We start from the raw sequence: 15708 nt of genomic DNA on the forward strand, positions 1-15708 counted from the left end.
TAACTGACGTCTGGTGAGAAAGGTGAGAATATATATATATATATATATATATATATATATATATATATATATATATATATATATATATATATATATATATATATATATATATATATATATATATATATATATATATATATATATATATATATATATATATATATATATATATTCTTTTCAGATATTAATACTTTTTTGTGCCTTGTTTAAGGAAAGGAAATTTTTTAATGATTTTTTTTTTTTTTCACGACTGGAGAAGACAGATTGACTGATCACAGCGAATTGGCATTATCAAACGTCGTGCAAGGTTTTATACTTACTCTTGCTTTTATTATGTATGCCTTGCTAAGAAGAAAGTCGACCATTGCCTATATTTTTCATTCCTTTCACTGACAAACTCTAGAATTCCCTCGTTGATTTTGATTTTCCTCCCTCCTGTTACATCATTGATACATCTGCAAAAATAAATCGGCCAACACATTTGCAACATTTCTCTACCGAACTTTCTGAGAATGGCAATTACTAAGCGGATTTTTCTCTTTTGGCTAGCCTTCTTTATACATAAATGAAATAGAGAATCATGTATGTCCTCCACTATTGGACATATCAAAAAGTTGTTTCGTTGAGTCTCGAATTGACACTGGTATGTTTGTCAGTTGTTCCTGATATACATAAGAACATATGAACACAAAAAAATAAGGGGAGCTAAAGGCCTACTTGTGGCAGTTCGTGTATGAAACATACTTATTTCCACTTATCATCCTCATCCATGAATTTATCTAAACTTCTTTTAAAGTGATAAGATCTCGTCACTCAACTTGCTTCCTGACTCTGTCTAACTGCTCTCGATTTGCTCGTCACTCACCATTCAATTATTGTTCATCTCTGTTCTTTATTTATATGAGTCACACTGGAGAGTAAAATTAAATACATCTTGACCACAATAAAAGTAAAGAAATGAGTTTGGAAGAAGACACCTGATGCGCAGAAGGAATAATAGATGGAGTGAGGGAATACCAACCTAGAGATGGAGAAAGAAGGCAAGGCAGGCAGATCTCATCGGAAAAGACAAAGTTGATAAGATGACAAACTGACTCTGCTTTGACTACTCTTGATAGGTCACCCCTCACCAATCTTCAATCATATTGCTCTGGATGTGGCAGGTTAGTCTCCCTTCAGTCCCGTTCTTTTGTTCGTTCTTGAAGTAGTGTTTCATCGATCTTTGCTCTCATGTCTTGCTTTTCATTGCATTAAACGGATCTCTTATTCTTGATGATGATGATGATGATGATGATGATGATGGAAGTGATAATGGTGCTGGTGGAGATATGCATCAATTGAATCTACTGACAACTGGTGACTCTTATTGACGACATATATATCTTGACACGATAGCGATAATGACGATGGTGGTGGAGATGATGTGTCTAATCAGTGATTTGTAAGTACACCTACTTTTGATGGTAACCATAGATGAAAGAAGCGGTAATTACTTATTCTTTGAAAGTGAATTAGTGAATGAAGTGTATGAGAAAGAGGAAGAGAAGGAAAGGACATCAGGAATTTTATATGCAGACAGAAAAAGGATAGTAAGTGAGGCACTATACCAACACCACCCTAATTGAATATGGAAGGCGTGGAAATTACTGAGTCTCATCACGTTTCAAAAGATGTGTCGAGTTTCAAACGTCATGGTTTCTCAAAGACGCGCTAAAATCAGAAGCTAGGTAGCAATAGCAATCATTCACCACCTTCTTTACAACGCCCACATAAATGGATAATAACATGGTAGAGGAACCTTGTGAAAAGACCCAAGGCAATTAGAGACAAAGAGCGGAGTTATTTAAGGGAAAGGTGTGGATTTGAATCGTCCGTAAGTTCACGCTCTCATTCACACAAACAGCACAGTATATTCATCTCTTTCATAAGTGTGATCGCCATTTGTAAGTATTTAGTGAGTGGCTTGACACTTGTGATTCTCCTCCTTCTCCTCCTACTCCTGCTCCTCATCCTCCCCTCCCCCTTTCTCTTCCTCCTTTTTATGTATCACCTGCGGCGGTTTTTGAGACGCAATTCCACATTTTCTTCCTCCTCCTGCTCCTCCTCCTCCTCCTCCTCCTCCTCCTCCTCCTCCTCCTTCTGTAGAGTGGACTATATAGTGAGTTAGGGAAGAGTTGGAGTCAGCCAGAATTTGCAGATAGCCAGGCAGCCATGCGTCCTCTGGCTGTGTCTTGCCTCTTCTTGGTAAATATGCAGTGGTTGTTATGGTGATGGTGGCGTGGGAATTCGGAGAGAGCGGTGGTAGTGATAAGGGTAACATTTTTGAGATTGAAGAGAATTTGTTTCATGAGAGAGAGAGAGAGAGAGAGAGAGAGAGAGAGAGAGAGAGAGAGAGAGAGAGAGAGAGAGAGAGAGAGAGAGAGAGAATTTTCAACATGGCGTTTTCAAGGCAAAGCTCTTACCCGCTGCTTTCCTGATCAAGCATAAAATTTATTTATTGTAAAACCAAAAGAAGATGGATTGAAGATGGATGGAAAGTGTGCGTCACCTGAAACACTATTTTTTTCCGTCTGTTTGTTTGTCCATTTGTCTATCTGTCTGTCTGTGTGTCTGTCTGTTTGTCTGTCTGTCTGTCTGTTTGTCTGTCTGTCTCTATCTGACTCTCTATCTGACTCTCTCTCTCTCTCTCTCTCTCTCTCTCTCTCTCTCTCTCTCTCTCTCTCTCTCTCTCTCTCTCTCTCTCTCTCATACACACAGGGATAGATCTCAGTCTCTGTTCGACCACTCAGTGTCCATCACAGTGTTTAGCTCGTCAAGTCTTCATTTGTAGCGAGTGTACACATTTTTCCTCCTTTCCTGACAAAGAAGCAATTGGTTACGTAAGGCAGTATTACGCTGGCCACATTTCCTTCAACATATTCCCATTCCGTTAACCTGCTTTCCTCCAGCACAGACTTGTTGGACAAATCCTTGCTTAAGCTTTTCACTGGTAATGCCACAACGCCACCTAATCTTAGTCATCCCACTAGATTTTAAAGCGTAGAGATAAAACTACGTACATACAGTACACTGGAAGGCTTCCACTACTTGACCGCTCATTTTGCCTTCAGTGACGTCTTTTTGAATACACTCTTATTTATTTATTTATCTATTTATTTATCTTTTTTTATGTAAGAGAGGAACTGGTTTAGGGCAACATGTTATAAAAAAATGGCCCACTGAAGGTGTCATTCCCGTCATCATACAGTTTTGTTATGCTGGAGAAGCCACAGCAATAAATGAGTTAAAGAAATAAAATCTCATGCCGAAATCTTTAAACTTTTTAGAATAAGAAAAGCTGCGAATTATCACAATGAAACTGCTAAATGTACGTTTACATATATACGTCTATATGAGAATGGAAATGGGAATTTTAATTTTGTGCAATTTAGGATTCGGCATTGCATATATTTTGTGACCAGTACATGTAATAATGATGAAATAATAATAATAATAATAATAATAATAATAATAATAATAATAATAATAATAATAATAATAGTTATTATTATTGTTATTATTATTATTATTATTATTATTATTATTATTATTATTATTATTATTATTATTATTATTATTATTATTATTATCATTATTATTATTATTATTATTATTATTATTATTATTATTATTATTATTGTTATATACATATTGTTATACAATGTATATGGTAATATAATAATAATATATACATACAAATATAGGCACATAGATGAAGGCTATCTCTCCCAAAAAGGTAGGTAGCCAAGATAAGGCACATAACTTTCATATTCACGGTCATTCACACCACTCTCCTAGCCCCTTGTTCCTCAGAGGAGAAGAGAAAGTACTCCTTACCTCACTTTACGGGGACCAGCTGCACAGCGTGCACAGTTTGGTCCAGAACAAAGCTCATTCATAGCTCCTTCCCATATACAATTGCCCCACACCTGCGTGAGATCATCGATGTGTGGTGCCTCCTTTGGAGGTGTCATGCCCGCTTCATTCTTCACACACTCATAGCTCCTCTCTGTTCGCTCGTCACACACAATCATTCTACTATGCTTCCCTTTAAGGCTTCCTTTACGTTACCTATCCATCCCTTACGTGACCTACCTCTTACACTTCATCTTACGATCTTCTTCTTTAGTCTAACTTTACCACCGGCGGCAAAGGCAACACCCTAACTCCGTGCCGAACACCGCTTGCTTGGTTTCGCTGTTTTCAGCTCATCAGCGCAGGCACACACCTGCGGACCCAGCAAATCACGGACAGTCGGACCGAAATCGAGAACCTCGAACCGGTCCGCACACCATCCGTGTTTAAGCGGGGCAGGAGCGCCTACGCCTCAGAGCCTACTCGCAACGTTGAACACAAATAGTTCGACGGGTAGCGCATGAGGTTTGGAATATACTTTTGACCGTTTACCCGGAGGCCCCCTCCGTGGGGTGCCACCGGCGGCAAAGGCGCCACCCGAACACCGCTTGCTTGGTTTCGCTGCTTTCAGCTCATCAGCATAGGCACACACCTACGGACCCAGTCTAAAGTTAGGGTATCTTCTCTAGTCACCCTTCATTCTTTCAACACGTCTAAACCATCTTGGTACACATTGCTCTGCCCGTCCTGGCATATCTCTTATAACACCTGTTCTCCTTCTTACTTCCTCATTTCTGACTCTGTACATCCGAGATACTCTACACATACTCCGTAGACATCTCATCTACATTATATTCTTTTCTTTTTCTCTCCTTTTTTTTTTTTGTCTGCTACTCCCATATTTCATAGTACTCTGCAGTAGACGCAAATATTCACGCAGTATTCTCTTTATATTCATTCTCAGTGCCTTACTCTCAGTCTATTCATACCTCCTAACACCTTTCTTGCTTCCTTCACTCAAGCTCTAACCTCTGTCTCTACTGCTTCAAAGATATGTGGATCTATTGGATAAGACTTGGACTTTTTTTTTATGTAGGAGGCACACCGGCTAAGGGCAACAAAAATCTGAAAAAAAAAGGCCACTGAGATGCCAGTCCCTGATAGGGTCCGAAGCGGCGGTAAAAAAATGAGGGATAAGTGTCTTGAAACCTGCCTCTTGAAGGAGTTAAAGTCACAGGAAGGTGGAAATACAGAAGCAGGCAGGGAGTTTCAGAGTTTACCAGAGAAAGGGATGAATGATTGAGAATACTGGTTAACTTTTGCATTAGAGAGGTGGATAGAATAGAGGTGAGAAAAAGAAGAAAGTCTTGTGCAGCGAATCTGCGGAAGGAGGGGAGGTATGCAGTTAGCAATATCAGAAGACCAGTTAGCATGAAAATAACGGTAGAGGATTGCTAGAGATGCAACATTGCGGCGATGAGAAAGAGGCTGAAGACAGTCAGTTAGAGGAGAGGTGTTGATGAGACGAAAGGCTTTTGATTCCACCCTGTCTAGAAGAGCGGTATGAGTGGAACGATCCCCCCCAGACATGTGGAACATACTCCATACATAGACGGATAATGCTCTTGTACAGGGTCAGCAGCTGGGATGTTGAGAAAAACTGGTGGAGACGTCTCAGAACGTCTAACTTCACGCCTAACTAATTACGATGATAATAATAATAATAATGATAATAATAATAATAATAATAATAATAATAATAATAATAATAATAATGATGATGATGATGATGATGATGATGATGATGATGATGAGGAGGAGGAGGAGGAGGAGGAGGAGGAGGAGGAGAAGGAGGAGTAGGATGATGATGATGATGATGATGATGATGATGATGATGATGATGATGATGATGATAATAATAATAAATAAAAAATAATAATAGTAATGATAACAATAATTACATTAATAATAATGATAATAATAATAATAATAATAATAATAATAATAATAATAATAATGATAGTAATAATAATAATAATAACAATAACAATATTGATAATAATAATAATAATAATAATAATAATAATAATAATAATAATAATAATAATATCAATAACAACAACAGTAACAATAAAGTCACGACTATATTTTCCCCCAGACACAGACAACAGTTACAGGCTGTTGTCTATGTGTGTGTGTGTGTGTGTGTGTGTGTGTGTATCTGAAGGAGTGTGAGAGAGTTCGACCCAAGTCTTACAACAGTCTTCGTTCCTCCACAGGTTTTGTCCTCCGTGTCCGGCTTGGCCCTAGAGGAAATCTTGAAGGCGTCCAAGTGCGGCGGCAAACTGGTAGCTATTTTGTTTCCGTTTACTTTTGTTGCATGAAAAAATTAAAGAGATAATTATATAGAGACAGACACGAATGCATAGACACAACAGCATACACTTCCTGATTGCAAAAATAACTAAATAACCGGACAGCTGGTGATATGTCAGCATAGGTTCCAGGACGTTTATTTCATACTAAAGTGGTTGGGATGAAATGCATAATATTTGTAGGTGGTAAGAAAGAAGAGCATTAAGGCCCTCTCAAACGATGCATAAAGAGCGAGGTGACTTTTGAAGGGATTCCAAGGAAAGTGAAGGGAATGTGTGTGAAATAAGTGACTTGGCTAATTTATCATAGAGATGTGGGTATGAAGACTTTGTGTCCCGCAGGTGGTGGATGATGAAGTGACGCTGAGAAGCCCCGGTTATCCCAACTCTTACCGCAACAGGGCGAAATGCATTTGGAAAGTGGCTGCTAATGATGGCACCTCAAAACTGGAGATGTACTGTTCTACATTCGATGTTCAGGCATCGCAAAAATGTAAGAAGGACAGGCTGACGGTGATGCAAGGAAAGAAGGAGTTGAAGCGCTTTTGTGGCGAAGGCCCCAAAAGTTTCAGTTCTGATTCCAGCGAGCTGGAGATCGTATTCAAGAGCAATCGGTGGGTGTCCAAGAATGGCTTCGAGTGTACTGTTCGGAAGGTGAATCAAGACACCTCTGAAGGATACTGGACTAACACACAGCCTCCCACCACCAACAAGCCCACGAACAAGCCCGAAACCACCAAGGCCCCCACTCAACCTACTGGCGACGGGAAATGTGAGTGTGGAGTGCCCAACCTAAACCGCATTGTGGGAGGTAACACCGTGAACCCTGCACACAAGTATCCGTGGCATGTGGGCCTCAAGAAGAGAAACCATTTGTCATACTGGTGCGGCGGAACCATCATCAATAACAAGTACGCCCTCACTGCCGCTCACTGCTTCTTTAACAAACAAGGCGAACGAGAATCTGACGAAGGGCTGGTGGTGGGCGTGGCTGACCATGACATGACGACCACATCAGACGATGCTTCTGGAGTGACGCGCTTGGTCAATGTGAAAAAGGTTATTCTTCATTCCAAATACGATCCTAAAGGATACGACTATGACATGGCACTGCTGCAGCTGGAGGAGACACTTGACCTCAGCAAAAACAAGGAGCTTCGCGCCGTGTGTCTGCCCAAGGATGACTCCAAGAATTACGCAGGGATGAAGGGCATCGCCAGTGGTTGGGGGCGACTGGTGACAGACGGGGATCAGCCAGACAAGCTGAAGGAGGTGGTGCTGCCCATTCTGGACGCGAAGTGCTGGAACTACCAAATCAGTGAGAGGATTTTGTGTGCCGCTGACCAGGAGGGCAAAAAGGATACATGCCAAGGGGACTCCGGCGGACCGCTCTACGTGCAGGAAAGCTCCAAGTTCGTTCAGGTCGGTGTAACCTCCTTCGGCTTCGGTAATTGCGCCGAGAAAGGCAAGCCCGGAGCCTACGCCAGGGTGTCCAAATTCCTTGACTGGATAAAGGAAAACACTGCTGATGCCACTTACTGTCAGTAGTGGGTTTGACACGGCTCGTTGCCCCTTCCCCTTCCTCTCCACAACCATTTTTCTAGCTTTTTTTTTTTTTTTTTTTTACACTTTTTACCGAAGGTGAATCTGTTTCTTCTTGTGATTTCTAAAAATATGTTGTGAACTGCTGAATAAAATTGTTCTTAAAAAATTGCCTGTTTTTCTCCTGTGAAGTGCAAGGTGAAAATGATTTCGAAGAGCAATGAATGTTATAGTAGTAGTACGTTTCAAGACAACAAGGCATTTTTATGCCTGCCTCTCCCAAAAAAAGGATATTTAGAGAAAATTCAGAAAAGTTAATATACTTAGTCCCTCCTCCTCTGAAACAATATTTTTTGAAATCGTAGGTTGAGTATTACGGAGCTTAACAGTAAGAGATGAAACTGAAAGAGTGAAGACATTTGGTAATTTTTATTATAGATGGATAAAATAACGGTGAAAATGAATAAAGGCTGTGGAAGTAGAGAAGACATTAGGTTAGCAAGTTAAAAAAAGCAGTAGTCATGAAACAATGGTGGAATACAGCACATAATGAAACACAGCAGCGGTGAGTGAGAGACTGAAGACAGTCAGTTAAAGGAAGGGGGAGTTGATGAGACGAAAAGCATTTTACTGTAGAAATCTCCAGTAGAAAAGTTGATTAGTGTGCAAGGAAACACACACACACACACACACACACACACACACACACACACACACACATTCTCTCTCTCTCTCTCTCTCTCTCTCTCTCTCTCTCTCTCTCTCTCTCTCTCTCTCTCTCTCTCTCAGTCGCGGCGCTCATCACATTGTCTCTCTCATCTGACAGTGGATACGGTGACTCCACCTGGTAGTTGGTGGAAGCACTCCTTCCTGGGAGCGGAGTGCTCCATCTTCATGTGACCTCGCTTCCCTTGGCCATCTTCCCCCTGTGACGGCAGATGATGATGTAGGGTTCACAGATTAATAGGTCCGGTTCACACTAGTCCGTTATTATGGATTCCGCCTCCAACGATGACGTCACAAAAACGGAGTTCGTACTGAACGGAGGAGTTGGCCGCTGTCTCCGTATCCATGTTTGTTGACATGGCCGCGCGGAGAAGAGACCTCGACAAGGATTTTCTATACTTTTTTGCCACCTTGCTGCTCGCAGCTGACGAAGAGAGGCCAGTGAGGGGAGAAGAGTGTCATTTATTGCACAGTAAAGAAATATAAGTAACTACACACTTGTGAATCCTACAAGGCACGATGCGGGCAGCAGTGTCTTGCTGTATTAATGTACGGTATGGTGAAGAGGGAGGATATACCAGTATTTTCCGGTTGTCTGGTTGTCAGTTATTAATACACTTTCATTACCATAGCTGTTGAGTAAGGCTTGTTGCGTTTCTGCAGTTTGTTGGGCTGAAACTTGTTAAGTCCATCCTTGTGTTTGTGTTTACATGCTTTGAGGTGGTGCCACACCTTATACTAGGATCCCAGTCACTCTTCTTTTTCTACAAAGTGTAAAAATTTTTAATATACAATATAACATTATTACATTACAAAGCTGTAATTCAATAACGTTTTTTCATGTATTTGAGTATCATACCTAGAACATTAAAAATATCAGTACGTGCAACACTGCCCGTCTCTCCGTACAAAGTTAAACTTGGTTCATTTCTTCCGCTCGACGGCGTCCGTTCAAGCGCAGGCAGAAACAGAGCTCGGTTCCCACTACAGTCGCTCGAACAGAAACGGTGGTGACGTCATTGTTGGACGGTGTACGAAAACGGAATCCTTAAAAATAGACTAGTGTAAACCGGACCTAACTGATTGATTCAATATGCCGCAGCATTGGTGTCATTTGGTGCCGGGGAAGCACAAGAGGCAGGTGCAGTCAGGACAGGGGTGACTTTAATAGGCACGAAATGGATAGGACCCTTGCTACTACCATTACTACTCTGCTACTGCTACTACCACTACTACTACTACTACTACTACTACTACTACTACTACTACTATTACTACTTCTACGACCTCTTCTACTGCTGTTATCACCACTGCTACTACTGCTGTTACTGTTACTACAATCACAAATGCTACTATTACAATTACTACTCCTACTGCTACTACTGCTGCTAATGCTGCTGCCGCTGCTGCTATTACTGGTGCTGCTGATTCTGCTGTTGCTGCTGCTATTATTGCTGTACCGGCTGTTACCAGTGATACCACGTGTACTGCCTGATAACCGCTGATGCCATTATTACCGTGCCGTCCTCCCATCTTACTTCCTTCAGGATGTAGTACATGGGATGAAGCTTCTGCCACTTATTTAGTGTAGAGAATATACAGATTGTGCTCCCCCTCCGTAGTGTAATGCTGAGTGCCTCTTTTGGACTCTTAATTCATTTACATCCGGTCGAGAGGCGTCCACCAATCACATAGGAGGACATTTGTCACGTGGTTGAGAAAAGAGTTTGTAGATGATAATAGGTGAAAGGTGTGAGTCTGGATGTTTCCTCAATGTGCACACGTACAAAGGGAAGTCAGGTGAGGTATGAATTGGCGATGTTTGCGTGTCCATCTGGCGGTGTGCGTCCACATGGTCGTGTAAATGACAAAATACATATATACATAGAATAGAATGATAATTTATATGGTACACTAATACAACTACATAATAAAATAATAATAAAATAATATAAATAATAAATATAAAGGCAAATAATGAAAATAGAAGCACTACTACTACTACTACTACTACTACTACTACTACTACTACTACTGCTACTACTAGTACGAGAGTTATCCTTACCATTACTACAACAACTGCTGCATATGCTGCTCTTGCTTCTACTACTACTACTACTACTACTACTACTACTACTACTACTACTACTACTACTACTACAACTACTACTACTACTACTACTACTACTACTACTACTACTACTACTACTACTACTTTTTACGTAAGAGGACCAAGGGCCAAGTGCAAAAAAAAAAAAAGACTCACTTGAGTAACAGTCTCAAAGAGAAGCCAAATAGAAAAATCAAGTAAAGGAGAAATGTCTTGAAACCTCCCTCTTGAAAGAGTTCAAGTCACATGAAGGAGGAAATATAGAAATAGGCAGGGAGTTCCAAAGTTTGCCATAGAAAGGGATGAATGACTGAGAATACTGGTTAACTTTTGTATAACAGAGGTGGATAGAATAAAGGTGAAAGTAGAAAGTCTTGTGCAGCAGGAAGAGGGGGCTATTAGCAAGATCAGAAAAGCAGTCAGAATGAAAACAGCGGTAGAAAACAACAAGAAATGCATCATTGCGGCGATGAGAGAGAGGCTGAAGACAGTCAATTAGAAGAGAGGAGTTTATGAGACGATTTTTTTTTTTTTTTATTCCACCTTGTCTAAAATAGCGATATGAGTTGAGCTCTTCACCGCCCTTGCCATACCTGTGATGTATACTCCATACATGGACGGATAAGGTCCCTGTACAAAGTTGCAAACAAAGTGCAAACACGGAGGCACAGTTTCGGAAAATAACAGGAGGGACGCCATCAGGTCCATAAGCTTTCTGAGGGTTAAGGCTAGCTAGGGCATGTAAAACATCACTGCGAAGGATCTTAATGGGTAGCATGAAGCAGTCGGAGGGTGGAAGAGAGGAAGGAGCAAGCACTGAATCATCCAAGATTGAGTTTTTAACAAAGGTTTGAGCGAAGGGTTCAGCTTTAGAAATAGATGAGATGGCAGTGGTGCCTTCAGGGTGAAATAAAGATGGGAAAGATGAAGCAAAGTTATTAGAGATGTTTTTGGTGAGGTGCCAGAAATCACGAGGGAATTTAAATCTAGAAATATTTTGACACTTTCTGTTAATGAAGAGGATTCTGGCTAGTTGGAGAACAGACTTGGCATGATTCCGGCCAGAAATATAATGCTAAAGATTCAGATGATGAAAGGCTCAAGTACCGTTTGTGGGCCACCTTTCTATCATGTATAGCACGAGAACAGGCTGTGTTATACCAAGCCTTGAAAAATTTAGCGTGAAAGAGTGAAGAATGTACGCCTCAGTACCAGACACTATCACCCCTGTTATGCGCTCAGCACAGAGACTGGTCTCTGACACGGAACCAGTAGTCATTCCATGGAAAAACAGAGTAATACCTTTTCAGGTCGCCCCAATTAGCAGATGCAAAACGCCAGAGGCACCTCTGCCTTTGAGGATCCTAAGAAGGAATTGTAGCGATAGAGCAAGATACAGATATGAAGTTGTGGTCGGAGGAACCCAACGGAGAAGACAGAGTGGTAGCATACGCAGAAGGATTAGTGTTTAGGGTAAGGAGAAGAATGCTGGACATATCTCCAAGACGATCTAGAATATTTATAGGGTGTTGCATTAGTTGTTCTAGGTCATGGAGGGTAGCAAAGTTAAAGGCTAGTTTACCAGGATGGCCAGTGAAGGGAGATAAAAGCCAAAGCTGGTAGTGAACATTTAAGTCTCTAAGGATGGAGATCTCAGCAAAAGGAAAGAGTCAGGACATGCTCCACTTTGGAAGATAAGTAAAGAATTTTTTTATAATCGTAGGAGTTAGGTTAGAGGTATACAGCACAAATAAGTTTAATTCAAGAGTGACTCTGTGGTCGTAGCCAAGAATGTGAGCACGAGAGCAAGTTATATCGTTGCGCACATAGACGCAAAATCTAGCTTTGGATTGAAAATGAGGATAGAGAAAGTAGGACGGAACAGAGAAGGGGCTACTGCCAATTGCCTCTGGAACCTGCGTTTCAGTGAGGAAAAGAAAATGAGGTTTAGTTGAGGAGAGGTGATGCTCCACCGATTGAAAATTAAATGTAAGACCGCGAATGTTGCAGTAGTCAATGAAGAAAAAGTTGAGGAGGTGTGCCAAGGCACTTATTAAACTGCAGTCACACTAGACGACTTTACTTGCCACTCCTGCAGTAGCTACGACTGGTAGCCGCCTAGTCGCTAAGTGTGACAGGTTAGTCGCCTCTAGCAAGTCCAGCTGGCGACTAGAAATACTCGCAACTACTAAAGTTAACTCTGTTCAACTTTGCTCGCCGGTAGCGCGCGAGTAATGATCACGTGACCTAGTCGCAGCAGCTAGTACGTCCATAGTAGCTTCATGCAATCATTAGATATTTGGACACATGGAAAATATGAAGGTTTGTGGAATACAAACAATGAAATATACATGAAGAAAAGTGCGAGAAAGCTCAGGTTGGTCTTGCACGGAATTGCCATTCTCATAACTATCTTTTTTTTTTTTCTGGTGTAGTCATAGCAAGTATCTCCTCAAACTTCTTCTTCTTCATACGACCTTAATCCCACTGTATTGCAGGGTCAACCGCTCGAGTTATCCTTCTCCATTTGTTTCTATCCATTGCATCATCTTGCACTCCCAGCTTGTTCATGTCACTCCTTATTACGTCTCTCCATCTTATTCTCTGTCTCCCAACCCTCCTTCTCCCCCTAACCTCCACCATCATTGTTGTCCTCACTGGTTCATCCTCTTCTCTCCTTATCACATGTCCAAAATATCTTAGTCGTGCTTCTCTTGCCTTCTCCTTGATATTACATATTCCACACATTTTTCTTATATCTTCACTTTGTCTCCTTTCTAACAGTGAAATGCCAGCCATCCATCTCACCATCCTCATCTCCGTTCTCTCCAGAATGCCTTTCTCTTTCTTCCTTAAAGACCTTGTCTCTGCACCATACAGAAGTACTGGTCTCAACACACTTCTGTATATCTTCATTCTCAGCTTCAATGGTATTTTCTTATCTAAGGTTACTCCACTCACTTCCCTCCATTTTTCCCATCCAGCTTTTACTCTTTGTCTAACTGCTTTTTCTGTTCCTCCTTCTTCTGCAATTACTAATCCTAAGTATTTGAACTCTCTTGTCTGCTTCAATCTTATGCCATCCTCTGATGTTACATTTATTTCCTCATAACCTTCTTCTTTTGTGTGCTCACTTTCATTCCCTTTCCCTCCAGGTTCCCTTTCCATAACAAATATCTCTCCTGTAACTCTTCCTCCGTATCCGCAATGATGACTAAATCGTCGGCGAACAGCAACTTCCACAAGTCTTCATTGTCTCTCACATCCATCGTTATTGTGTCCAACACTATCTCCTCAAACTCCACTAAACTAATACGCAAGACGTTCATGTAGCCAGTTGAGTCTTCTGCACCGAATTCTCTCAACAGACTGGTTAATGCTCCCAATTTTTCCTTTCTGGTTTATCACTCCTTTCCTTTTTTTTTTTTTTTTTTTTGAGCTCCAAGTTCGTCCGACAGTTCCTGTCCCAATTCGGCACATGCAAACCAGATTAATTGGTTCATAACAAAAAGATTCTTTGAGTTCGTCTCCTAAGCGGTCTTAAAGTTGTGCTGAGCCGAACTCTTAAGCCTCGTTATGAAATGGCGAAAGAGCAAAACAGTAAAATCTTATATTTCTCAGTTTCTAGTTAATAGTGCAATCCTTTTACATTTTTTTTTTTTTTTGGATTGATAAAAATATAATTTGTCAACAATTTTTGTAAGGATATAAGCGCATAAATTTGTGTTTATTAATAAGCAAATTAAATCCCGCTCAAAGTGTGTGTATTTTGCTTCAGTGTTTACGTCCTTGAGCCAGCGTTGTCCCAGCACTCCCACAAAGCAGTGCCTCCTGTCCTGTCCTTTTCTCCTTAGTATAGAGGAGATGATGACACTTAAGGCCAAAAAAAAAAAAAACAACAGAGGGAATTCAGCTGGACCGATGGCAAGACTTTCCTTCCTCGTCTAGTCAGTTTATAAGGAAAGAAGTAGCCTGAAGGGCTTCACTTATTCAGCGGCACAAAAAAGCAGCATGGGGCTTTATTACTAAGAAGGTAAAATGAGACATGCCAACAACAGGACACAGGAAGACCCAAGGTCATCATTGCTGCAGAGCTGCATTTCCCATTGGCTAAATAATACTAATTATTACTTTAGTTAATAGCGTGAGTGCATCACTTCTTCCTGTGGAGCTCTCCAATGCAACTTCCGCCAAATCTGTCATAAATAACACTCCTGCAGTTTTATTCTATATATGTTCAACAGTTCAGAGTCACTCAGGTCATCGACAACATCCTCAAGGAGCTGATAATTCTTGAGATGGCGAGCTCGGGCTCGACGATCGGCCATCTTTGCTCAAGGTCCATCTAGACAGATGGACCTTGTCTTTGCTTGGTTAACTTAGTCTTAACGTAAGTCTTAAAGTTAAGCTACATGCGAACTTGTCATAAATTTAAGACGTAGACTCAGCACGACTTGGGAGGTTAAGCACAGAAGAGTTGGGCTGAGTCAAACCTCTCTAGTTAAGAATTTTTGTTAATACGGCCTCTGGCGCCTAACCCTTCTGACATGTCTGCGCTCTGCATAAGAGGCAAGGAACTACTTGAGGCGTCTTCTATTTACCGTGATCCGTTTCAGATCATGGTCCGTGTTCTGTTTACATCGTGATCTGGATTTTTCCTGATCTGAGTGATCCGGATCTGGATCTGGGTGATCTGGGGTCTGGAGGTGGGTTATAGCAGACGACACTTCCTGAAACTGCTAGAGGAGGCCATTTTAGCGGGTGAGCAACCTCTACTGGGGACTTATTTAGGGAATATAACGGAAGAAAACGGCTGATATGTCTGAGGAACAAACTAAATGGCAATGAATCGTTGCAGAATCCTGTTGTGGGTAGAAAATGTGAATAATAGTGGTAGCAGATGCCAAAAACAAGGGATACATTACAAGCCATATCAAGCCTTGGCTTAATAGCTTCTGATTTTAATTACATGGCCATTACCGCCTCTACCAATGACTATATGGTAAGATAAGGGAAAGTAATACTTGATCAGTCGAAAATAATACATTTCTACTTTTGAAG

General features: G+C 41.0%; 1 protein-coding gene across 1 annotated transcript; it reads left to right on the forward strand.

The window, feature by feature from the left end:
- Positions 1–2160: 2160 nt before the first annotated feature.
- On the forward strand, positions 2161–7981 carry LOC135112971 (trypsin-2-like). The gene is made up of 3 exons (XM_064027905.1): positions 2161–2244; positions 6174–6242; positions 6612–7981. The coding sequence occupies exons 1-3, from the start codon at positions 2212–2214 to the stop codon at positions 7815–7817; spliced, it is 1308 nt and encodes a 435-aa protein (XP_063883975.1). The 5' UTR covers positions 2161–2211; the 3' UTR covers positions 7818–7981.
- The last annotated feature ends 7727 nt before the right edge of the window (positions 7982–15708 follow it).

Source organism: Scylla paramamosain, chromosome 2 (genome assembly GCF_035594125.1).
Source record: "Scylla paramamosain isolate STU-SP2022 chromosome 2, ASM3559412v1, whole genome shotgun sequence".
NCBI classification, from domain to species: Eukaryota; Metazoa; Arthropoda; class Malacostraca; order Decapoda; family Portunidae; genus Scylla; species Scylla paramamosain.